The sequence below is a fragment of the Zeus faber genome, assembly GCF_960531495.2.
Source record: "Zeus faber genome assembly, chromosome: 6".
Classification (NCBI taxonomy): Eukaryota; Metazoa; Chordata; class Actinopteri; order Zeiformes; family Zeidae; genus Zeus; species Zeus faber.
In genome coordinates, this window is record NC_137201.1 from 18,238,793 (window position 1) to 18,263,792 (window position 25,000).

A 25,000-nucleotide genomic window follows, 5' to 3' on the forward strand; every position below is an offset into this window, starting at 1 on the left:
AAGTTGAGAAAACTGGAACTTTTGATTGAAGGCTGGGCGTGTGCTGCACAGGATGTGTTCGCGAAGGTGGATCAGGAACGCCAAAATGGCCGCCCATTCATTTCAGCGAAAGCTGCCCATCCAGCAGACACAGCTAAAGGGCCAAAATTATTTACCGGCCTTCCGGGTCCTTCCACAGATAGAGTGACGATTCCTGCCAGCTGTAACTAAATTCTTTAGGATGGCGGAACCAACTTTACAAGAAAATGGCGTCAGCAAAACCGTCTTCCAACAAAACCACACACACACACACACACACACCCCAAAGAAAATCCACCGATCAGGCTTCAGGTTCACACTCATCTTTCAAGTCACGATGTCATTCTTTTGTGGAGCATTTCTGGGAGAATCGCTGGTGAATTTCTTCAACTGGGTTGTTCAATCTATGCCAAATGGCAAAAGCTCCGACTCAAGCCAAGCCTCATTGCATGGATTCCGGCACCTCACCTAAATTGGTTAAACAGCATTTCGATGGTATGCCAAAGGCCTTAAATACCATATCCTGTGCTGACAATGAAAAGGTCCACTTCTGATGACAAAAGACCAAGCATTTTCTATGGGGCATCTATGGGAGGAATGCTTCTCGGGTGGAGCGACCGTGCCACCAAGCCGCCGTGTCGGGTTAGAATCAAGCCCCGTCCACTCCCTCTCAATGCCGGGTCTTAGTGTGTGGTAGGCAGAGCTTTCAGAAAAAAGGCAGAAAGAGTGTTTAGCAAGGTCGATGCGGTTAATGCAACTTTACAAAATGAACACGTAATCCCTTTTGAATTAATCACATCTGTTCCCACGTTACCTTCGACAGTCCACACACACACACACACACACACACACACACACACACACACACACACACACAGACACGCGCACACACACACTTGCTGTATAGCATATCTACGTATTTGGTCATTTTGATTCCCTTCTTGCTTTTTCTCCGGACTCTGCAGAATGTCCTCTAACTTTGGCGTCCCAGTTGGAGGGCTGTGCAGAGCTCATCAAAGTGCTCAAGAGTGGCGGGGCGCACCTAGACTTCAGAACAAAAGATGGCATCACTGCCCTTCACAAGGCCGTGCGCACCAAGAACCACACGGCTCTGATAGTGAGTATATTTCATGCGCGAAAACATTCCCCGCAACCCCGCGCACCCAGTCATTGACACAAGGCACGCACATTATGAGCAGGAAGCTGACTCAGAGCCTTTATTGCTTGGTCTGCAGCCTTTGCCCGCCCACCACGCGATAACCATTTGTTTCCTCTGGCCTTGTTGAAAAGGTTGGTGTTCATACAGTGCGGAGGGTGTTTCAGCCATTAATGGATAATTTCGGCCTAACATGCATCATCTGAACAAGATTGCATATTCAGTGACTGGCCTTGTGTGTGTGTCTGGATCGAGGACGCTCGTAAAACACAAATGAAAGCATTTCATATGAGTCATGTAATTATTTTCCTGCGCTGCCGAGGAGCTGTCAAAGTCTGGATGGCTAATTATTTGTGTGTTTGTGTGGCAGCATCAGGAACAGTGTAGAAGCACAACGTTGGCCGGCAGCAGGGTCAGCTATAGAGAGATACAGAGCTCATGATTTGCAGGCCGACAAAACGCATTCATCAAGGACAAAGGGCTGTAAATAAAGGCTGATATTAAGCAACGGTGGCCAATCTGCAGTCTGATAGCTTCTTGTGGCCCACAGACCCCCGCCATTGGATGAGGAAGAAATTAGGACTTTACGCCTATATATTATTTGAGAATATCGGCCAAAAAGGTTCATTAAAGACGCTATCGGACCATTTTGAGATGCTTCACACTCTAAGTATGATTATACACCCAAGTTATCCACCACTGCACTAAAGTCTGGTTAAATCTTCCCCTCTCCTCCCTTCCCCCCCAGACCTTGCTGGACCTGGGTGCGTCACCCGACTACAAGGACAGCCGAGGGCTGACTCCACTCTACCACAGCTCCATGGTGGGTGGAGATCCCTACTGCTGCGAGCTGCTGCTGCACGACCACGCGCAGGTGGGCTGCGTGGACGAGAACGGCTGGCAGGAGATACATCAGGTAACGAAAAAGGATGGGAGTAGATGAAAAAGTAAGACTACGTGCGTTTTGCTGAACGTGCACTTCAGACTATAGACTGTGCTGAAGACCTGCTGAAAATCACACGTTGGCGGGAATCAAGAGTTTGGCGGTATATACGAGCTCTTCTTGCCATTACCGCCAGAGTTGCATCGTAGAGAAAAGCCCGAGGCTCAAAGGGCCTGTCTTTGTGTTAAGTGCAGGAATGGGTTTCCTGACATCAGAGCAAACACATCATCATGTGCGCATTTCATCCACGTATGGCCTCCAGGCATGTCCTACTCTGTAAACATAATGGAGGCTCGTGTCTACATGCTGCTTTTGTTTGCGGCGGGGCTTTTTAGGTTATGTCTGACAGGGAGCGACCGGGGGTCTCTGTGCGTCTCCGTCCGAGGGGCTCGCAAATGGAATCAAAAGAGGCAGCCGGAGCATCGGCGACGCTAAACCTGAGAGGCCAAGGAGGAGCCCTGCCCCCGACGGAGGAAACAAACTCAGCGAGATCAAAGAATTCTCAAAATTATATATATATTTTTTCCTAAATTATTGATTTCAGTAAATATTTTAAGAATCTGGCTTTGGAGGATAAACTGTTCTCTCTAAGATATCTGTTTTGGAGTTGACTTTCGGGAAGCGGACACTGTTACACTGTTGAAGTTACACCTTTTGCAACCTTAAACTGAATAAGAGGGAGACCATGACTGAGAAAGCCAGGGCACGTGCAATGAAGCCAGCGTGGTAACCACCGCCTTCCCCTCTTTCATCGTCACCAATAATATCAGCCTTCTCCTTCGAACGCCATCTTAGTCGGTATGAGCGAACATAACAATGGCGCAGTGACGTGGCTCACACCTGAATGAGTGAGTTTGTGCTGTTGATTGTCCTGCCATTTTAAGTGAAGCTTTCTTGGAGGTCAAATACGGTTCCATCTGTGTTCTCTAGTTCTGTCTCGCCAGTTAAATATAACCCGCTGATCATGCATTTGGTGAAGTGCAATACAGACAATATAGTCACAAAGGCTGCAAATCAACTTCCATTCAACTTAATTGGTATTCAACTTAAGGAATTAATCCAATGAATCAATGTATAGCTTACATGAAAGTACTTATATATACTGTACACGGCCATGAACATGAAAGCTGCATCGGAAACAGCTGGAAAGCGTGCATCAAACGAATACATTGAAGCTATTTTATTTTCAATAACATGATCTATTTACTCTTATGTAGTATTGCAAAATAACTGTCTCAGATTTGAGAAGGACATTCTGTGTATTTTGGTGTCTACATGTCATTGGCTTGCAGGAATGTAGTAGTGCACAGAATTTGTATTGCTAAACTTCTATTGTTAAACTGCTTTGTCCTATTGCCGTCACACTTTTAATGAAATATTATTCTTTTGTAATATAAAATTGAATGGCCTTCGCCAACATGGATTGCGGTCATAGGCTTTGTCACAAGATTGTGGCGTTGTATCCCTGACACATGAGATCGGTCCAAATACTGTCCACACTGGAACCGGCTCCAGGCTCCACCGGGAGCAGTGAGCGTGGGAGCGATGAAGACATGTCGGGAGGAAGAGCCCTCTTGGTTGGGGGCATAATTTTGAGCCCAACCACTTGCGCCGTGCCCCCACTGGCGAGAAGTAAGGGGAGAAAGCAGTGTTTGCCCAAGGCAAAGCTGTGAGAGCAATTTTAAATTAGCTCAGATTTGGTGGAGTCCGCATGAATCCGCCAAAGTAAACAGCGCTGTGACTCCAATGGTGCTGCAGCTCTCCTCACTTTCTCTTTCTCTGTATTTCTGTATTTCTGTCTCTCTCTCTCTCTCTCTCTCTCTCTCTCTCTCTCTCTCTCTCTCGCTCTCTCTTTCCCTCGGCCTATCCCTCGCAGCCATGGCCCCGTGTCCTCTCCGGCATTAGTATTCTGGTGGGAGGCCTTGTCTCCAATAGGATACACTGAGAGGGGTCTGATAACCAGCAACAACCCCAACATCATTTGTGTTCTGTCTCAGCACTGTCACACAGTCTTAGTGAGAGAGAACAATGAAGAGCGAGGACAATTACTGAGAGAGTCGCTGCGCTTGTTTGTCATTGGCCCAGGACAGAAACCAGGATATAGGCAGGGAGAGAGATGAAAGGGGACGTAGATAGAGATAAGGGGAATAGTTCATTGCGTCCATTTGTATATAGAAGATTAGAAATAACTCAAAGAGCACATTTTGCATATACCGAAGGACTTGTCCTCTGTGTTTCACACATCTTAATTATCCGGAGCCATGGGCGGCCAAGGAGCAACTCCAGTTCGAAGGCCATTGTCTTCCTCAGGTGTATACTGTATATATGTATACCTTTTAGGGTTTTTTTCTGCATGCATGATTTTTTTTTTGTGTGTGCGAGGAAACCGAAGCCAACCCACATGAGCACAGGAGAGCCCCCATTTCCCATTCAGCCAAACGAGAGCGAGCGTTAGGCTAGCCTCCTCTGTCATTGTAGCTACAATGGCTCCAGTTCCAAGAAAGAAACCCAAACAGGAGACGATAAACTGATCCAAGGGATAAATCGTTTCACATTTTTTTCCTTGTTCCATTTTCCTTAAAAAATAAAAACACTGCCTGAACTGCAGTTCGTAGCGACTGCTTAACTGCGTTGTGACCTGCATTATAATGGTGGCCGCCACCAGGCTATTTTGTGTGTTGTTTTACTTACACTGAAAAATACAGGTTGGTTAAATTACCAACACAATGCATGTTGTAGGCCATGGATACGTTTACAAAATTATTTTTTGGTGATTGATTTAGAGAATAATAGCAAGAACCTCAAAGGAAGAAAAATGTTAGCCATGCATCCCCCCATCCTTGAGTAGTATATCATCAAGGGTAATTAGATAGTGTACCCTCATTATGCAGTAATGGTGGCTTTAAACAAATTTTACACGTTTTGTTTTGCTGTGTCGAGGAGAAAACAGTTAGTTTTCCCTTTGGTAGTGGATGCTTCTTGAATAGAGGTGTTGCTGCACTCCAGTCTGTTCTTGAGGGTTTTTTTAAGGACTCGTTTCATACTTGGCAGTGTAAATTGGACTTGATTTGATCTTGGACTCAGTATTATTTCAAGTCAAAGGCTTCCAATTATTATTAAATATATATTTTTAATGAATATGAATAAAGGTAGATGAAGAGCGATCTAATGTGTTTTTTTTCCTGTCTCTGGAATGAAGAGGAAAAAAGAGGGCCAAAAAGTACACACAATCACGGTCGTGGTGTTCTGTTTCACTCGCACGGTTCCGAAGCTGGTTTCTACCTCATTGGTCTCCGCTTTAAGCCTTGGAATTGATTTTAACTCAAGAAGCTCAGAATTGACTGAGTACTCATTACACTCAGTAATGAGTACAACACTACTACATACCACATTGTTTACCACTCAATTCCCAACATCCAAGATTCTTTATTTTTCAGATGCAGTCATAAAAGAATGCTGCAGTGAAAGTATAAAGAGCAAAATCCAACTCTGTTCAAAACAAAGTAGGAATATACAGCATATATACAGTATATGTACAGTATAAAATTACAGTATATATAAACAGTATATACAGTATGTATGTATGTATAATATAGAAATACAGTATATAAACAACGTATATACACTGTATATACAGTGTATATGTACAGTATATTAATACAGTGTGTGTATATATATACTGTAAGGTATGTACAGTATGCAACAATTATTATGTACAATGCAATGGAGAACAAATAATTGGTAGGACTGGTAGTCTGCAGTCACAAGGGTGCAATGTGTGTAGTGATGCAGTTTAGATATAAATACTTTTTTTTTTTTTTACTCAGTATATTCAGAATATAAATACAGAATAGCTATGCACAGAGGAATTTCTGTCAGATTAAATAGTGTTTATGGGCAGAATGTGAAAGGTCTTTATTCACCCACTGTATGATTTACTCTATGTTCTATATGTTTCTCAATTATATAATGAAGTCCTCCTCCTCTCTAGGCGTGTCGCCATGGCCACGTGCAGCACCTGGAGCACCTGCTGTTCTACGGAGCGGACATGAGTGCCCAGAACGCCTCGGGAAACACCGCCCTCCACGTGTGTGCGCTCTACAACCAGGTACGATTAAGATGGCTTCAGGACTTTGACAATTCTATTGTGTATGTATTTCTATAAGTGTATGTGTACAGGATAAGGAGGGCTGGCACTAGTGTAGGCGTCTGCTCACAAGTGCATATACAGTATGCATGTTCTTGTATTACCCAAAGGAGCGAAAAGCCTGTTCTGCAGTGAGGTCAGTTGTTTGCAGGGTAAGCTGCAGGGTATGTGCAGCGCAGAATCCCAGTGATCATGGGTAATTTAGTTGGCTAAAAACTTGCTTTCTGTTTACTGCAGCATCCTGTTGCAAATACCCCAGATTAATTTTGTGTACTGTATATGTGCGCTTTGTGAGTGTTTGTGTGAGTGGGCGCTGTGGTCCCGCTATGGTGTGGGTTTTCCGTCACACTTATATAGACAGTATTAGACAAGACTATTTTTGATTCAATATCGATCTTCCCCGGAGAAGAAATTGTCTTTTACTTGGCCTCCTCCTACGAGTACGGTCTGAGTCACAGAACAACATCCCTGGTAGTAAAGAGTGTCTTCAGTGCCTTGCGAAAGGACACTTAAGTATGTGTGACACAACAAGGACCGGTAAAATAAAGTGTCTCTCATCTGCACCACATGGTGTGGGTTGCTGTATGCATTTGAGCGTGTGCAGTTATCTGCCGCGCACCATGAAGGCGTTTTAAAGAAGACAAGATCCTGGAACTGTCGATGCCTCGTGGCAGTGTGGTTTGACTTGACACAGAGGTTTCCTCGGCTCGCTCAGGGATGTACTCCTGCAGAGGCTGGCCACAAAAATCAATGTATGGTAATTCCACCAAAGATTTGGATGCAGCTTGTAAAAAAACATACATCCACAATGAGGAGGATCTTGTCTTAATCTTGCCCTCCACTTTTGGAAAATGTTGTCTTTCTACCTTTTGTGCAGTTGTGCCCTTCTTTGTCTGAGGTTGATAAATGAGAAAGATGAACTGAGACGACTCGCACGAGCCTTATGCGATGCTGCATTGGAACACGGAGAAGTGCTCCGTTCATGAACATTAAATGAGCACTTAACTTTGTACTTCCCCCTGTCTTCTGCTGCTTTCACTTCTTTTCTCTTCAGATAGATGGAAAAAAGATGTGTGTGAACTGAGGTAGCGAAAAATGATTGTGCAAAATGACAGTAGAGGCAAAGCATTCCAGGTGGCTTCTGCTTGTGGTAGTAACTGATATAGTTCCCTTTGTGCCTGAAATTGTCTTTCTATTTCACTTAGATAGGGCCAAAAAACTGTTATTCAGTAGTTACCAATTCAGACTTCAAGGCAACTTGAACCACAACTTCTAAGCAAGCCTATGTGAATTGTGCTGTATGATGTGGCACGCGTGGAGGACTGTATGATGCGTGTCTGATATGTGTGTGTGTGGGGGGGGGGGGCGCTCTCTGTGCTCTCAGCCACTTGGTGGACTTGGCGTAATGGGTTTGAGCCTGTGTTTTTGTGCGTTGTGGTTTTAACCGAGTTCTCCTCAGCTGATTCCAGTCATGTAGAATGACCTGATTCCACTGGGCTGGAACATTAAACTCCCAGAAGAGTAGCTGTGTGAGTGTGTGTGTGCGTGCGTGCGTGCGTGCGTGTCTCCGTCAGCAGGGGTCTGGTGAGCAGGGCATCAATACTTAATTCAAGCTGTTTGTAACACATGCACGTGACCGAAGCCATTACATGTTGTGTTTTCCCATTGGAGACGGCAAAGGGAGGCCGAGCGCAGTGGGGGTGGGAGGGGGGGGGCTCTGTAAGGTAGACAGGAGTAAGAGTAGGATTTACAGTCACTTTAACAACTTAGAGTCAGCCTAAATCCTCCCTGTAGGCAGCGTCTCCCCTCCTGTGTGCTCGCACTGTTATCCTGACGCTGGGCTGATCGATCCCAGACACAGGGCTTCTTAGCAGGGTTCCGGCAAGCTCGACACCAGGCCTGGACCACATGATTATGTACAATGACAGAAACTGCCGGGAAAGAAAAAAAAAAAAAGCAATAAAAAAAAAGCTTAAGAATTGAGCAGGAAACTGCAACTTCAGGGGCAACGATCAATACATCCATTTGGGAGGGAAGAGAGAGAGAGAGAGAGAGAGAGAGAGAGAGAGAGAGAGAGAGTCAGAGAAACAGCGAGAGAAAAAGAGGACATGCAAAGGTTCAGAGAGACGGAGTAAAGAAAGAAACAAGGTTATTGTGAGAGAACCTCCTCTCCAACAGAGGATGCCTAATCAATGGTGTAAACGTCCCATTCCTGGGAGCCGGTTTGGCAAACGACATAAACATTTGGCTTGGCTGGTGTTTTTTGAGTTTGGGAGCCGTCGATGGCACCAGGGGAGGCGTGCATCGCAGTGGTCCTGCTCTCGCGAGCCAGAGCCGCGGGGGCCGTCCAGAGAGACGACGCGGAGGACAATACGGACACTGATGAGTCCAATTAAAGGAAAGAGATAACAGCCAACCGCTGTGTCCCATTGAGTCCAGACAATAAGATTTTAAGGACTACAGCGATTTGCCCTGGAAAGTAAACTCCCTTAGATTAGAGGAGAAGCTTTCTTAGTGATGAGTCAGTACAAAGTTTTTGTGTTTTTAAAAAGAAAAACACATCAGGACATTGTAACAATTGTTGTGTTTACATTTACACAGCACACTTTATCCAGTAAGTTAAGTTCTGACAGACAACGTGTGAGACATGGCCGAACGCGACCGTTCAGGATAACGCAATTGGTGTGGAGGGGCTAACAACCTTCCCCGAGCGGACAGGAGCTCCGCTCTCAGTGGTAAATCTGGGGGTGGTGGTGTGTGCACTTATAACAATTTGTGCAGTAACGTTACAGTCACCTCAAGCCATTGCTCTCCAGACGTTGTTTTGACAAATAAATGTCGACCCCACTATCTGCCTAGGGAAATTAACGTCATAACCATCACAGCCGTGTTCACCCCACCAGTGCAGAGGCTAAGGAGGCCCTGACTGCTCTCTGTCGCTCCATCAGTGATTTGCAAACCATCCATTCCGATGTGTTCATTGTGGCTCGAGACTTTCACGAGGCCAACATGACACCCGGAAAAAAAAAACCTTCCGTGAACCAAATCATGTTCTGGCCAGAGGGAGCCGCATCAGCACTCCAAAACTGTTTCGAGTGCACTCACTGGGCCATTTTCAGGGAGGCTGCCACTGACAATCAACATACCAACCTGGGGGAGTATGCTGAGTCTATGTCCGAATACATATACATGTGTATGGATGATGTTTGTGTCACCAAGAACATCATTACCCGTGTCAACCAGAATCCCTGGCTGACCACTGAGGTACGAGATGGAGTACGAGATGCTGTCTTCGAATCTGGTGACACTGCCCTCAGATCAGCGAGAGCCAACCTGAACCGAGTCATCAGGGTGGCAAAGCGTGTCACGATGACCAGGTACTCAGGTCTTGACTGAGGAGAGTCAACTCATGGAAAGCTGCAGGTCCTGACAATATACCCGATCTTCTGCTCAGAGAATGTGCTGACCAACTGGCACATGTCCTCACAGACATTTTTAACATCTCTTTGAGCCAGGCTGTCGTTCCACCGTGCTCGATGACCGGCACCGTCATACCAGTGCCCAAAGAAATCTACAATCTCACGTCTCAACGACTACCGCCCCGTAGCACTCACTCCCATCATGATGTCGTGCTTTGAGAGGCTGGTCAAAGACCACATGATATCCTAACCCCCCCTCTACACTAGACCCGTTCCAGTTTGCATACTGCCGTAACCGCCCCCGGAGGAAAAGAACACCCATATGCGAATGCTGTTCGTAGACTTCAGTTCAGCCTTTAATAGAATCACAATCACAATTCCCCAGCACTTCATAAGCAAACTGAGTCCACTAGGCCTAAGCACCTCCCTATGTAACTGGCTTTAGGAATTTCTCTCCGACAGACCCCAATCAGTACGGGTTGGAAACAACACCTCCAACACCATCTGTGTCCTGAGTCCACTGCTGTTTACCCTGATGACCCACGACTGTTGTGCCAAGTTCAGCATGAACCACATAATAAAGTACACGGATGACACAGCGGTAGTTGGCCTCATCCAGGACGATAAGGAACTGGCTTACAGGAAGGAAGTGTAACAACTAGTGGACCGGGGCAACACCAACAATCTGTCCCTGAATGTTGACAAAACGAAAGAGATCCCTATTGACTTCAGGAGGAACCATCCCGCACACTCCACTCTACATCAACGGCACCATGATGGAGTCAGTCAAGAGCATAAAGTTCCTGGGGGGGTGCACATCACAGATAAACTGACCCGGACCCTAAACACCTCGTCCCTAGCCAAGAGAGCCGAGCCGCACTTGCACTTCCTGGGACGGATGAGGAGAGCACTCCACCCGCCACCTGTCCTCATCACATTCTACAGAGGCACCATCGAGAATGAAAGGACCAGCTGTATCTCCATCTGGTATGGAGACTGCAATGCCCTGGACCAGATGTCCTTGCAAAGAGCGGTAAGGACAGCTGAGAAGATCATTGGGACTTAACTCCCTTCCATTCAGGACATATCACACAAACGCTGCTTGACCAAGGTCACCAACATTGCCAGGGAGCCCACCCATCCCTATTATGGGCTGTTTGCCTTTCTGCCCTCCGGCAAGAGATGCCGCAGCGTATGGTGCAGAACTGCCAGGTTCTGAAAAAGCCTCTTCCCCCCAAGCCATCAGACTCCTCAACTCCCAGTAACCCCCCCCCCCCCCACCCACACACACACACACGCACAGACACACACACAGACACACACCACACACACACACACACGCCCGCACACACACACACACACACACACAACCACACACACACACACACACACACTCACACACACTCGGACTGTGCAGGTCTAGTGTTTTTAACCTGTGATGTGCAACATTACTTTATTTTACTCAGACATGCAAATTCATTTATTTATTCAGATTTCCTTCAGCGTGTGCAATATACTCATGTTTATTTTTGTCCTCATGTACATTTATATGATTATACTTGTCAGTTTTCATAGTATTTCCCGATTATATTCACGGGCCAGATGCAGCGTAATTTCGTGCCGCTGTGCACTTGTCCAGTATATAGTCTGAATGACAACGAAGTTGAACTCTTCAATTTCATTTCAAACTATCTTAATTTATTTTGCATCGTTTGAGTTTGGGCTTCGAGCTCGACTGCTCCTCACTCCTGGTGAGGTGTACAGCAAACATAGGCATGCTTAATCATTTAGAAATATAGGAGGGATGAGCTTGAATCCCCCCATTGAATAGAAGAGTAGAGCCCAACAGGTGGATGCAGGGGAGGTGGAGGGAGCGCAGCAACACTGCGAGCAAAGCAGGCAGCCAAGCAGGCAGCAAAGCAGGTAGGGCAACAGGGATTGGCTGCATAAATAGGTCAGTCCACAAGGGCGTGGAAGTGTGTGGCGCCATCGAGTTGTCCGACAGAACTAGCGCCGCAAGCTCCACCTCATTTAGGATACGTACGTATTTCTCATGGCAGTCGAAGCAACTGAACATCGCTAAAACTATAGTAAGATTAGTAACTTCTGCAGAGTCCCAGAGTTTCACGAGGTACACCTTGTCACTCAGGATCATCATTATGTTTCCACACACTATCTATGACACACTTTGTTGCTGGCTTTAGAAATAATATTATACAAATATACAGTCTCTGGTATTGGAACCTTGCGTCCTAGCTTGTAATAACTCGGCAAACGTCAACGTCACGTCAGGTTTTAAATGACCAGTGTCAACGTCAAATTGTGGTACTGACACATGTTTGTTAAGGTTGCTTGATTACAGTAATTGGTGTTAACTCCATGGCGCTTTTGCCTTTTCAAATGGAATGGGTCTTTTAAGGGGAGGCTCAGAGGGTTCAAATAGAGAGAATTCACTGCACGGGCATCCAGATGTTCATTACAGCCGTGTTCTGATTTTAAATGGAGCCCTACACTCTGCAGATTGCATGGAACCTTCCCATTCAATTCGAATGAAGAAATGAATCGTTTCCAGTTTTTAAGTTTGGCTGTGAGAGGAACCATCTGTCAGTCTTTAAGCGTCACTGACCTGCGTTATCACGGTAAAGCATCTGACTTAACCGGCTTGATATTTCCTTTCTATGCAAGAAATGTAACAACTGCCGGTGAAGTGCAGGGAAGCCTACTGGAATAGTTTTCCTAATGAATTCCTATAAGATGACTGGAAGATGGATGTCCCACATTATAATTGGCCTCTTGGCATGTTTCTGTGCTTTGGTGTGTGTGTGTGTGTGTGTGCGTGTGTGTGTGTGTGTGTGTGTGTGTGTGTGTGTGTGTGTGTGTGTGTGTGTGTGTGTGTGTGTGTGTGTGTGTGTGTCTTCTTGTTCATACGTTTTTAAGTCAATAAATGGCAAGCCATCTATTGATGTCCCTTGCCACAAACAAGAGCGTGCACACACACACACACACACACACACACACACACACACACACACACACACAGAGACACACACCAAAGCCGAAAAAGCAGAAAAAGTCTAATTTCTAGTCATTATATGAATCATTTTTACCACCGTGATCTGCTGTAGCATACTGTTTTTTAATATTGCGATCTTTATCTGAGCCCATGGTTGGAAGAGAGAGACAGAGCTTCCCTATTCCCCACTAGTGCACGTCCAAATAGTAAGATGCCCTGTAATACCGGTTCTTTAGAAAAAGTCTTGCAGTTGTAGCATGTTTATCTGCTCTCCCTGCGTGTCTCCTGCCTCCTTTATTTCATTTCAACTTTTCCTCACCTCCCCTTACTGTATTGTACTCCCTCCATTAAAATATCTTGGCAGATTTTATTTTATTTTATTTTTTTAAATTTGCCATTTCACCATAACCTTTTCTTGTTTCCTGAATTTTCCCCCAGGAATTCAAAAAGTGTTATCTTATCTTCTTTTGTGTTCTTAGGTGGATAATGACACACCCCTATATAAGACTCGCTGGTCTTCCTACCTTTTCTGCTTCAATGTGTGTGTGTGTGTGTGTGTGTGTGTGTGTGTGTGTGTGTGTGTGTGTGTGTGTGTGTGTGTGTGTGTGTGTGTGTGTGTGTGACTGTGTGTGTGTGTGTGTGTGTGTTTGTGTGTGTGTGTGTGTGTGTGTGTGTGTGTGTGTGTATGTGTGTTGTTTGTGCATGTAAGTGTAAGTGTGTTTATACACACATCTGCATAATGCATGGGTGATTACAGCGAACAGCTCGAGGCGTTTATCTGTGCGGGCATTCAGCTCGACTTAATGTTTAGTATTAATGCCACCTATTAGCAGTAAGAGTGGAAGTGCGTTTATCATGAGACCTGTCCGACTCAAAGCGGTTCTCTTATTCAATGTAGATCCTGTACGTACAGTACATGCTGTTTGCCTTTACCTTTTACCAGTAGAGGGCGCTCACTCCACTGGCTCCATCCCTCGCACGCTTGATTGGAACCGTTTGAGACAGCGAGATGTATTTAACTCACAGGCATCGAGCAAAGCGTGAGGACAAAATTACAGATTATTAACCAAATTTATAGTGCACTTAATCTCTCCCTCTGTCTCTCTCTCTCTCTCTCTCTCTCTCTCTCTCTCTCTCTCTCCTCCCTCCCTCCCTTTCTCGCCCCCGCCGCTCTACGTGTGTGTGTGTATGTGTGTTTGTGTTGCGACGATGGGGTGGGGGTCACCAGAGCCACGGTTCTGATTATGAAGTGAGCAGTCCCGCCGCTAATTCTCCTCTCAGAGTTAAATTACATATCGACCCTCGGCCAGGCGGCAGCCTCACCCACAACCGTGTCCCTTAGTCAATTTTGGCTTTGTTCTCTCTTTTGTGTGTGTGTGTGTGTGTGTGTGTGTGTGTGTGTGTGTGTGTGTGTGTGTGTGTGTGCCCATTTGCACACTAACACGATCTGACAACCGACGCTTACACCGACAACATTTTGTGGGGATCCCCACAAAGCGCTGTGTTTCGTGACGTTGTATTTCTGTTTTGACGCCAGGTGGTCGCAGTGTCTATGAAAAGATCTTCACTATACGGTAAAACACCGACGGAAAACGCCGTCGCACGTACCGTACAGCAGTCTGCGGAGGAGAGAGATCCGGTGGAGATCCAATATCTAATGATATTAAATGACCTTCAGAATCTCCAAACCTGTCAAACACCCATCACACACACACACACACACACATACAACCACACACACACACACACACACACACACACACACACACACACACACCCGCCTCTGAGCATTCACACATTCACACACACATGTGGACACACTGACATGCCCACATTTCTCTTTCACGTCAGCAGAGTTCACCTGTAAATTAAGAATGAATTAAGACCTTTGAGCTTATTTGGAGATGAATATTCTGAAATGCCGCTCGGGGGAGCCTCATACAGCACATCACCACGTGCGTGCGTGCGTGCGTGCGTGCGTGCGTGCATGCCTGCGTGCGTGTGTGTGTGAGACCTGGGCCTCTGCACACGTCGTGTCTGCCAGTGTTTCTTGCGTGTGTCAAGGCATGAAACCAAAGTCAAATACCGTGCAACGTTTTCAATTCCTACCAAAAGCCGTTAATCCCGACGTCCGTACCCTCTGCTTTGTCATGCAGGACAGCTGTGCACGAGTCCTCCTTTTCCGAGGGGCCAACAAAGAGATAAAGAACTACAACAGCCAGACTGCCTTTCAGGTACAGACGCCATCGTCGCGTAACTCCTAGTCCTGGAACCAGACCTTTCCTGCTGTAATGAATATCATCCTGCCGCAGCCTCTGACAGTGGAAGAGCTAAATAGTCTCAAATGCCAATTCAATATTTTGATTCCATGTAGGCATTGTAGCCGGTTAAACGGGAGGCCCCAGCTCCCCGCCTGGCTCGCTGCTGTGCCCTGCGTTTGACTTTCTGACTTGCCGCTAAATTGACACTGACAAACTGTGGACCCCCCAGGCTTTCCGCTGACTGTACACGGGGCAGTGTGTATAGGAGCCACATGAGGGAGTTCTCTATGTTAATGAGGCGTCGGAGTGTGAATTGCGATGACAACCTGAATATATTTTGTGACTAATACCGCTCAATTATTTCTTTTCCGCTGCGTATTGGCTCTTTCCCTCTCACTTTCCCCTCATCTTGCCTCCCGCTCTCCCACTCCATGCCCCCACTTCTAGGTGGCCATCATAGCAGGAAACTTTGATCTTGCTGAAATCATAAAGATCCACAAAGCATCAGATGTTGGTAAGTTGATGTATGACCGTGAATGACCCGATGGGTCCCGGGAGGGGGAGGTCTATGTCAGGGATGCAGGGGGAGTTGGAACCTTTAAAGGATGTTTGATGGGTGGATTCGTGTTCTGCTATACTGCCTTCCTGCCCATAGGCACACAGAAACACTCTGCCATCTAGTGTGGGAAGGGAGTATTTCACACTTCAGTTATATATATATATATATATATATATATATATATATATATATACATATATATATTTATTTATTTATATCACACTGCCATCACCTTGTTGATAAAATGCATAGTCAGGCTGATGGTACGCCTTGATTTGTTATATAACATTATGGTAATGAGCGTGAGTAAAAGATGCATTTTGCAAAAGGCAAAGAGATTCCATCGAATTGAAACTGACTATTGTAATTCGATGCATCTGTGACAGTTCTGCCCAGCAGAGCTGCCCAAGACTGGATGCTGGCTAGCTCTGAATCAATTTAACATTTTTATTTGCCTATTCTGGAACTGGCCAATCATTTATATATAGAGCACTAAAGTACCAACAATGCAACATATGAATTGATGTTAGGAACAGTATCACGTTTGATCAACAACCATTTATTTCTGGTGACAATATCGATAAATCACAGGACCGGTCACGATGTAGAACTGCAGTAGTATGCAACACATTTCACTCATTTCACATTATTGTGATTCGGTCCCCCTTGTCAGCACTCTGAAATGAATCCGAGAGACCTTCATTTGTTTGGATAAAAGCAAAATTTGACGTGATGTGATGTGACGGCCCTAATATGTTGTTTTTGAGTTTTGGACCCGTGCTCATTCCCCCCCAACCCGCAGTGCCTTTCAGGGAGACTCCCTCCTACACCAACCGTCGGCGCGTGGTGTCCAGCACGCTGCCCTCGCCGCGCTCCCTGCTCCGCTCGGCCAGCGACAACAACCTGAACGGGGACCACGAGCACCACGGCATCGGCCCGGGCCCCCGGGAAACGCGCGGTCGCCAGGGCCACTCCCCTGTCCCGTCCCTGCGCAGCCTGCCGGCCCTGGGGCAGCAGCACAGCAGCCTCGGAGAGGTGAGGAGCAATCTGGGAGGCTGTGCGTATGCACGCCCCCTTGGCATGTGTGCATTCGCCAGGGTGTCCTTAACAAGCCTTTAAATGTCTTACATCAAATATTACGATTTCTAGGCCTTAAAAGTCAAATTGAATTTATTAGGTCTTACTTTCAACATAAATATACATTTTGTCTGACTTAATTTATCCAAGTATTTCTGTTTTGCCGAATGATTGAATTGTTCTTCTTCATCTGATTAAACATTTCTGATGTGATAAAACATGAACATAATACTTACCTGCCATGCTTAGCTGTTGGAAAAACAGTTCATAAAATCATTTAATTCATAACCTGGCCTATCTCTACCTCTGCCCTGTACCAAATATATAGCACGTACCTGCATACTTCCTTGCAATATTTGATTGGATGAGATCTTAAATTGTGTTTGAATTTAACTTAAAAAAAAAATGTCTTAAAATGTATGACATTAATCCTGACACTCTAATGTCTCATTGCAACTATTCATATTCAAAATATTCAATCATTATTCCTATCGTATTATTCTCTATCGTCCCACCCACCTCCGCATCCTAAATCCTAAATGACACGTTCCGATCTCCGACTGTGTCCTCGCTCCAGAGCCGTCATGGCGAGATGCCGGAAAGCAGCCTCCAGAGCACGGGCAGCTCCCGGTCCTCCCACTCCCGCTCCCCGTCCTTACATCACATGCACGAGGAGGACAAACCGGTCCCCAGGAGGTCCCACAGCCACGGCTACCCCTATGGGCACAGCCCTCGCGGAAGACTCAGGTCAGTCTGAAATTGGACTTCAGCTGGGGGTCTCCTCTGTTGAAAAATGCTGTGGCCCCAGGTTTTTATTTATTTATTGTCTTATTATTATTCATGTCTTCAAGTTTATTGAGCGCAATAATTCATATTTTTTTTGTTTGGGCTTTCTGGTGTGTGTGTGTGTGAGATCAGGGGTTTTCCCCCAGCTGATCATTGGTCGACTTTGACAAAACCTCAAAACCTTGTGTCACAACACTCACAGCTCCGTGCTGTTGTTTGAGTCATCACTTAGCCACAGAGCAGTATGCTGCGTCTTTCTCCATCTGCTTCCTTCTGCTGCCTGGGATGCTGCACCATCCATCAGAGAAGCAACACCCCCTATTTATTTACTTGCAGAAAAAAACTAACATTTATGAACTGCAATTACCACACATTGCGAGAGGAGCGAGTTCCTTCCATTGCAGACACCAGTGCAGTCGTAATTGCTCCCAGATCTCAATCAGAACACACTTTGGGCCTTATTTACTCAACCGTTGTCATGTGTCAGCCCCATTATAAGTATTATGTGCTCAGAAGCCGTTTCAGCACGGAGGCGAGATCGCGACCGCACAAGAAGGCTTCCAGCATCACAACTCAACAGGTCATTTGACATGACACTAAGATGCACAAACAATGAGGTCACTTCTCCCAATTAACTGGATGGAACTTGTTTAACTGGACATTATCAATTTCATCTGTAGTTATGCCCACCAATATTAATATGGTACTACGGTTAATGTGTTTTTAGGACTCTGGAACTGGCAACTGAAATTAAATAATAGAATAACCCACCTATCCAAAACTAAGTATATAAGCCACACAACGGCATCATTTCTAAGTAAGCACAAGCAGCAGAGAGGACGAACGAGAAACGAGAGAGTATTTCATTTGATAATAACTTTTTTACAGCCGCAATAGAGTGGTACATAAATACTGATAAATCACTTGTATCATCTTTAGTATGACATATTAGATATTATTATATATTGTTATTGGTAAAAATAATGCAATGATATATTAATGCAGACTTTTGTTTTGTTGCATGATTGCATCATTTCAAATTCATGTGGCAAAACTTAACAACTGATTAATGAAAGAAAATCGACTACCTTCTAATCTACTTTCTTACTCCTCACTTGCTTCTCATTGCAGCCTGCACGTGCAGGCAGACTCCTCTAAAAGTGGTTCAGCGACACTAATTGGAAAAATGCACTTCACATGATTATGTCATAGTGAATCGCTAAAGTAGGAAGTGTTATGTTTGCGAAATTTTAGCGCACTGTTATATTTTGTGCATTCTTTATTTAATAGGCGCAACAGTCTACAGAGGTTTTGTTTAAAGCCGGTGTTTACCTTTTATTATCATCTTTTTTGGTTTACTCTCAAATACGAACAAAATCAAGGCAGCTGGATTTAAAGTTGTAGTTGTGAGTAAAATATATACAATATATATCTAGACAAATATATTTCTATACAGTTATCAATGTATATCAAACTTTCTCAAAAAATATACAGGTATAATAGATAAAAAATGATTGAAATGTTCAGAAACACTTTACTCCTCATATTTGGGGATTGATGTGCCCCCTAGCACACGATACACACACGTTACACACGTTTCAGGTCTAAAGTGTAAGTTACACAGGTAAATTCAATTTAGACTACAACTTTGGTACTAGTTCAATGCTCAGTGTGGCAGGGAGTCCTGCAAGAACAGAAGGTGACATACTTTACTTGTGTGTGTGTGTGTGTGTGTGTGTGTGTGCGTGTGTGTGTGTGTGTGTGTGTGTGTGTGTGTGTGTGTGTGTGTGTGTGTGTATGTGTGTGTGTGTGTGTGTGTGTGTGTGTGTGTGTGTGCCTGTGTTTATATGTGGGGTGTGTATGTACGTGTGTGTGTTTGCAATAGCAATACATACATAGTTGAGAAAGAGACAGATGGAAAGGGGCTAATAATGATCACCATGGGGACCAGTGGAGCACAAACAAGCTGTGTGTGTGTGTGTGTGTGTGTGTGTGTGTGTGTGTGTGTGTGTGTGTGTGTGTGTGTGTGTGTGTGTGTGTGTGTGTGTGTGTGTGTGTGTGTGTGTGTGTGTGCGCACTCCTGTGATAAACCCAGACGAGTACATGCAAGTGCGGTGGGAAGGCAAAGACAACGTTCTGAACTTAGGACGTAGGAGTACCATTGGACAGGCCACTCACTTCAAAAGCAGCTTGTCTCTCAACCGATACACAAGTCCACAGACGCACAAAGGCGGCTGCTGTGATTTTAGAGCAAATGTCTTTAATTATACTGTGTACAGTCGGACGTGCGGGCTTAGCGGCGCTCTGATCACATTTTGGAGGGTGAGGTGAGGTGATTGAAGTGATTCGCTGACAGTCAGTTTGTTAAGCTTTTTATTTTATTATTGTGATGATGTGTCACGGCAAGACTACAGTACCTACGCTAATGGAATTCCTGGGTGCCAGTGTGTGTGTGTTAGTGTGTGTGTGTGTGTGTGCGCGCGCGCGTGTGTGTGTGTGTGTGTGTGTGTGTGTGTGTGTGTGTGTGTGTGTGTGTGTGTGTGTGTGTGTGTGTGTGTGTGTGTGTGTGTGTGTGTGTGTGTGTGTGTGCGTGTGTGTGTGTGGTTGTCTGTAACGCAAAGCAGTTTGATGTCTGACAGGGGAATTGCATTAGGAACACAGCTACAGCCTCTCTGTTTTCTCCCTCTCTCTCTCTCTCTCTCTCTCTCTCTCTCTCTCTCCTCTCGCTCTCTCTCTATAATATTCTCCTGTCACTTTACCCCATCCATCAAAGACCTTTCCTTTTCTCGCTCACACACACTATTTATGTCATCCAACAGTCCTGCTGCTGTATAACTACTGCCTGGAATATGTTTCTAGAGCAGCAGGAATAACACCACCGCTGTCACAGACACACTAAATGAAACTAATCTATTTGGTTTGAGCATGAGTGAAATGACACTGAGCCATGAACCTGGTGGTGTTCATCTACAAATTAATGAGAAAAAATAAAAAATAAAAATGAAATTCACTGATCTTGGCCTTGGAACCTTTCAACAAAATATGGCACCCTCCTCACTTTTATCTTCCTATCAAAGTCCGCGGTCCACAAGATTAACAAATTAACTCATCTTTCCTCCATATCTGGCACATTGTCAGCGTTAATATCACGAAACAGAGATATGGCCCTTTGGTTCATTGTGCTCATTTTGAAAGGGGGTGATAAGAACAGGCGGGAAGATGGAGAAAGAAAACTTCAGTAAGGAGAGGGAGCTGGTGAAACAGGGAACGGGGTTAGAATGACCACTGTTTCCTGGCCTAGATTGCCTGACTTGCTCCGAGAGCCGGGACGTACGTTGCTCGTACCTCCACAATGAAAGTGAGGTGGATGTATAAATAGCCAAAACAAACCGCAGGTGTCCGCGGACATGGCCTGAGCTTATACCTGAAGGAGACAAATGCCGTCCTCAAATGACACCGTGCACACGGCGCACATCCCTCTCTCTCTCTCTTTCCATCTACTTGTTTCTCTCTCTCTCTGTTTCTCTCGCTCTCTGACCTTCTGTTTTTTGTTTTTTTTTGTCGTGTGTGTGTCCACTATAACTCCAGGGGCATTCTGGGTACCAGGGGAGTGTGAAATTAGCTTGGCCGGGCAACAGCCTGCCCAACAGCACACTCTTGACTGTTCCCGTGGTACAGGCCATCGCCTCCTTCTCTGTGGAAGTGGGTGTTGTTGTCAAAGCCCCAAAAGCTTGGATGGGAACAGTAGGGAGGGGACAGATGGGTCGGACCTCCCTACAAACACAGTTTCCATCCGACTTGACAGCAATACCAGGCTGCTACTGTAATGTTGAATAATATATCTGAAATAAAGGGCGTCCTGCGACATTAACCACATTTAAAACGAGTCGCGGCAATGATTTTTGATCTTGGCAACCTAATGTATAGGTTATTACACGTTGGACAGCAAAGTGCGATACAAGTTGAAGATTGAAATAGATGCGCACATGCGTTGATCCCAGGAGTGAGGCCCTGCGATGCTGAAGTGATCGCGAGCAAGAGACCGAGACACCACCAGCTTCCGGTGCTACTGTTCCCTACTTCACCCAGTGACCCAGTCGCCACGGAGAGGCGTTTTCAGGGCCCTCCGACACGGAGACGCAGGCAGAGATGTTGCAAACACACCAGTTTAATGTAGAGAGCGGCAAGATGGACCAGGCAGATGTACACATGGCAACACAGGTCTCTCCCCCTGTGTGTGTATGTGTGTGTGTACGTGTGTGTGCGTGGGGACGGGTGATTTACCTGTTGCTCGTTGATTGCTCTGGCGAGCAACAGGCGTACAGCCACCCTGATCCCAATCACATAGACCCAAGGCAGGCGTGGCTGCTCAAACCACGCCACCCCCACACCGCAACGCTCGAGGAAAAAAAGAGGAAATCCCATCCTATGGAATAAAAAAGAATGTTGTGCATTATAATTACGACAAGCGATGTGTCATATACGTGTATCTTCTCACAATATCTCGAGTGTCTTATGTGTCCAGGCACCGTCTGCCGTGGAAATGAACAAGATGTCCTTGTGTCATCTTTAATCACGGTGTGCCGGGAAATGTTGAGTTTGTTCTTTGTGATTGTGACGTTAATCTAATACTCATTGTGGCATTAAATCTGTCTTCTAATTATTTTAAACATGCTCAATATTACGGTGTATGTATTAATAATGCAGTACAAATTAGCATTACTTACTGCTGTGTGGAAAACGTGAATGTGTGAGCTGGCGTGATGTTTAATGTCAACGGAACTGGCAGAAGGGTTCTAATTACCTCTCTTTCTTTCGCAGTCTCTGCTCCTGTCTCGTGTTTTCACCTCCAGTGTCTCCCGTCTTTCTTCCGGCATTAGTCACACTCATGGCGGCTAGAGTGTGGATTGTCCACGGTGTCTTTTCCAATATAAGCATTGAAGGTAGAGAGAGAGAGAGAGAGAGAGAGAGAGAGAGAGAGAGGCTTTTCCTGGGCCGCCTGCGAAGAGTCCAACGTGAAAATTAGAACGCAGAACAGTATTGATATCTGAACATCATAATCTGTATCGTCAGAGGTCAACACGGAACGGAAGTGATCAATTTGGTCTTTCAGTGCTTGGAAGAGGATGCTTGCTTGCCTACTCCCTGCGCCCGTGAACGCAGGTCAGACAAAATGACTCCAAAGCAAAGCAAGAATTAACAACAATTATTTAAAATCGGAAATGTTATCATCCTTTTAGGACAACAATCACTGTGCCAAATAATAGATAGAGATATTTTTTGATTTTGCCCAGGGAATTTAAAGGTGCAGTGTGTATAATTTACAGAACTTACTTTGCAGAAATATACTTATGAATATAATATTCATAAGTGTGTTTTAATTAGAGTGTAATCCCAAGAGAATAAGAATTGTTGTGTTTGCGTTACCTTAGAATGAGCTGTCTCCATAGGGAGCAGGTATGCTTCACAGAGGCTGCCATGTTGCAACGCCATGTTTTTACAGTAGCCCAGAACAGACAAACCAAACACTGGCTCTTTTTGCGTTTTCTGTGAGTTTCGCAGCCATTTAACACAATCCAAACCCAATTAATGGCCTTGAAACTGGTGGATGTGGAGCTCAACCCTCACATTATTGTTTGGATAATGTCATGTTAGTCAAAGACCTAAGTAGGTTCATCACAGCAGTCATTGCAGGGCCATTATTATTATTATTATTATTATTATTATTATTATTATTATTATTATTATTATTATTATTATTTTAATGTTGTGCTTAGTCAAGTAGACCTTAGACCTAAGTAGGTTCATTACAGCAGTCATTGCAGGGCCATAATAATAATAATAATAATAATAATAATAATAATAATAATAATAATAATAATAATAATAATAATAATACTCGTAATATTGTATACTGTATTAATCCCTGTGGGGAAATTAGTTCTCTGCATTAACCCATCTTGGTATCTGACATCATTAAGCAGCAGCAGTACGGCACGGGGGGGGGGGGGGGGGGACCCCGCCGCTGGTGGGCCAGATCCCCCGCCGCCACGCCGGGGGATGGTGACGGCAGATGCATGAGTGCCACATATACTGGCAATTCACAAGCCACTCACTGCTCTAGTATTTGGCACAGTGATTGTTGACAATTCCAACTGTGAGTACACACTCCAGTCCTCTGGAAATCAGTTTCGGCAAAGGTGTCCGCGACCTGGATAGACAGAAAACAAAAGAAATGGACACAAACTTCAGACAACAACTATTCCCACTGCCATAGGAGCCATGGGAGCCAAAACAATACAGAGTACAGAGTTCAAATACCTGACTTTTGGACTGACTTTTTTGACTTTCAGACTGTCCTCGAGGGAGAGCCAAATACCTGTCAAGACTGTTTTCCTTAGCAGACTCAATATGACTCAAGGTTATGGTAATTGTGTCAATATTGACCATCAATAATTTGACTCTCACAATATGGCTGCCCATCACTTGGGGGACGATAATTTGGCCTCTTTTGAGGTCTTTTTGGTCTCTTTGTGTAGCTAGGGCCACATCCCCTGACCTTCAAGGCTGGTTTGGCAACAGTTTGCGATCAGGCTGAGTCCAGGGTAGTCGATCCGATCAAACGTGATCGATTTTATCTGTCCATCATCCTTTGGCGTGTGCCTCAAATCGCGACGGCAATGTTCCCTCCCTTGATCTCGGCGCTGCAAGTTCGCTGCACAAACAGCGGCGATAGCGAGCTGTACGGCATCCACGGTTGCCTCGGTATCAAGATATCGCCATTTTACCTCTCGCGAGAATCCCACGGGGAAGAAACATTCTCCTGAGTGGAGAACCACAAAACCCCGTCCGTCTGTTCCCCCGTCTTAAGATCTGTGCTCCTCAAAGACAGTTATTGAGGAGCGTGCAGCAGACACTGAAAAACCCAGAAATGTCAGCGGTTAAACGCGCGCTGCTCAATCTTTTCGTTGTCGTTCACGACTGGAAAAAAATCTGGTAATGTGGCCCCGGCTTTAGTTGGTGGATATTGTTTTGAAACGTGCACATAAAACTCAACAGAGATAACTGTCAGCTGACAGCTGCTAATGGAGCGCTGCCGGGATGATGTTACAGTAGCATCGCCCTGGCTCCCTCAACCAAAAGCTAGAGGGATTTTTCCATTGGATTTTGGATTATTGCAGAAAATATGCTCTGCGGCAAACAAAAGTTGATGATACCTACTTTAATGATTTTTGAAGCGTAAACGCAATCGCCTCAAGTAAAAAGCTGATGTGAGGCTGTAAAGGAACTACACCGCGGTCGCATGACTTGGTCACCACCTACTGAGCCTCCGACCTACCAATTGATTTAGCGCGCTTGCTCCTCGACAAAAGCCCGGAAAGTTTGACTTAGAGCACAAATTATAAACACAACTAGAGGCTGTTAAGGCCGACTAGTGAGAAGATGACTTTCCGTTTTCGGCGTGATGACGTTTAACGTCCCTGACGGCCTCTGTAGTCTCTCTGTATCCACTTGGTAGCAACCGCCTATTTTTCAAGACACGGAAAAAGCCTCAAAATTCACAAGTTTCACTTTAATGATGAAAAATACCAACCGCCACCAACACACAGGCTTACAACCC

At 45.3% G+C, this 25,000-nt stretch overlaps 1 protein-coding gene across 1 annotated transcript in view; it reads left to right on the forward strand.

Annotated features, from left to right (window-relative positions):
• The window catches only part of shank3a (SH3 and multiple ankyrin repeat domains 3a), a gene marked incomplete at both ends in the record, with an annotated part of 157,666 nt that overhangs the window by 65,473 nt on the left and 67,193 nt on the right, over positions 1 to 25,000 (forward strand). The window contains 7 exons of the mRNA XM_080002436.1: positions 984 to 1,135; positions 1,923 to 2,090; positions 6,109 to 6,225; positions 14,853 to 14,930; positions 15,405 to 15,471; positions 16,319 to 16,551; positions 17,171 to 17,340. Of these exons, the coding sequence (XP_079858562.1) occupies positions 984 to 1,135; positions 1,923 to 2,090; positions 6,109 to 6,225; positions 14,853 to 14,930; positions 15,405 to 15,471; positions 16,319 to 16,551; positions 17,171 to 17,340 (985 nt within the window). The remainder of the gene's footprint in view (positions 1 to 983; positions 1,136 to 1,922; positions 2,091 to 6,108; positions 6,226 to 14,852; positions 14,931 to 15,404; positions 15,472 to 16,318; positions 16,552 to 17,170; positions 17,341 to 25,000) is intronic.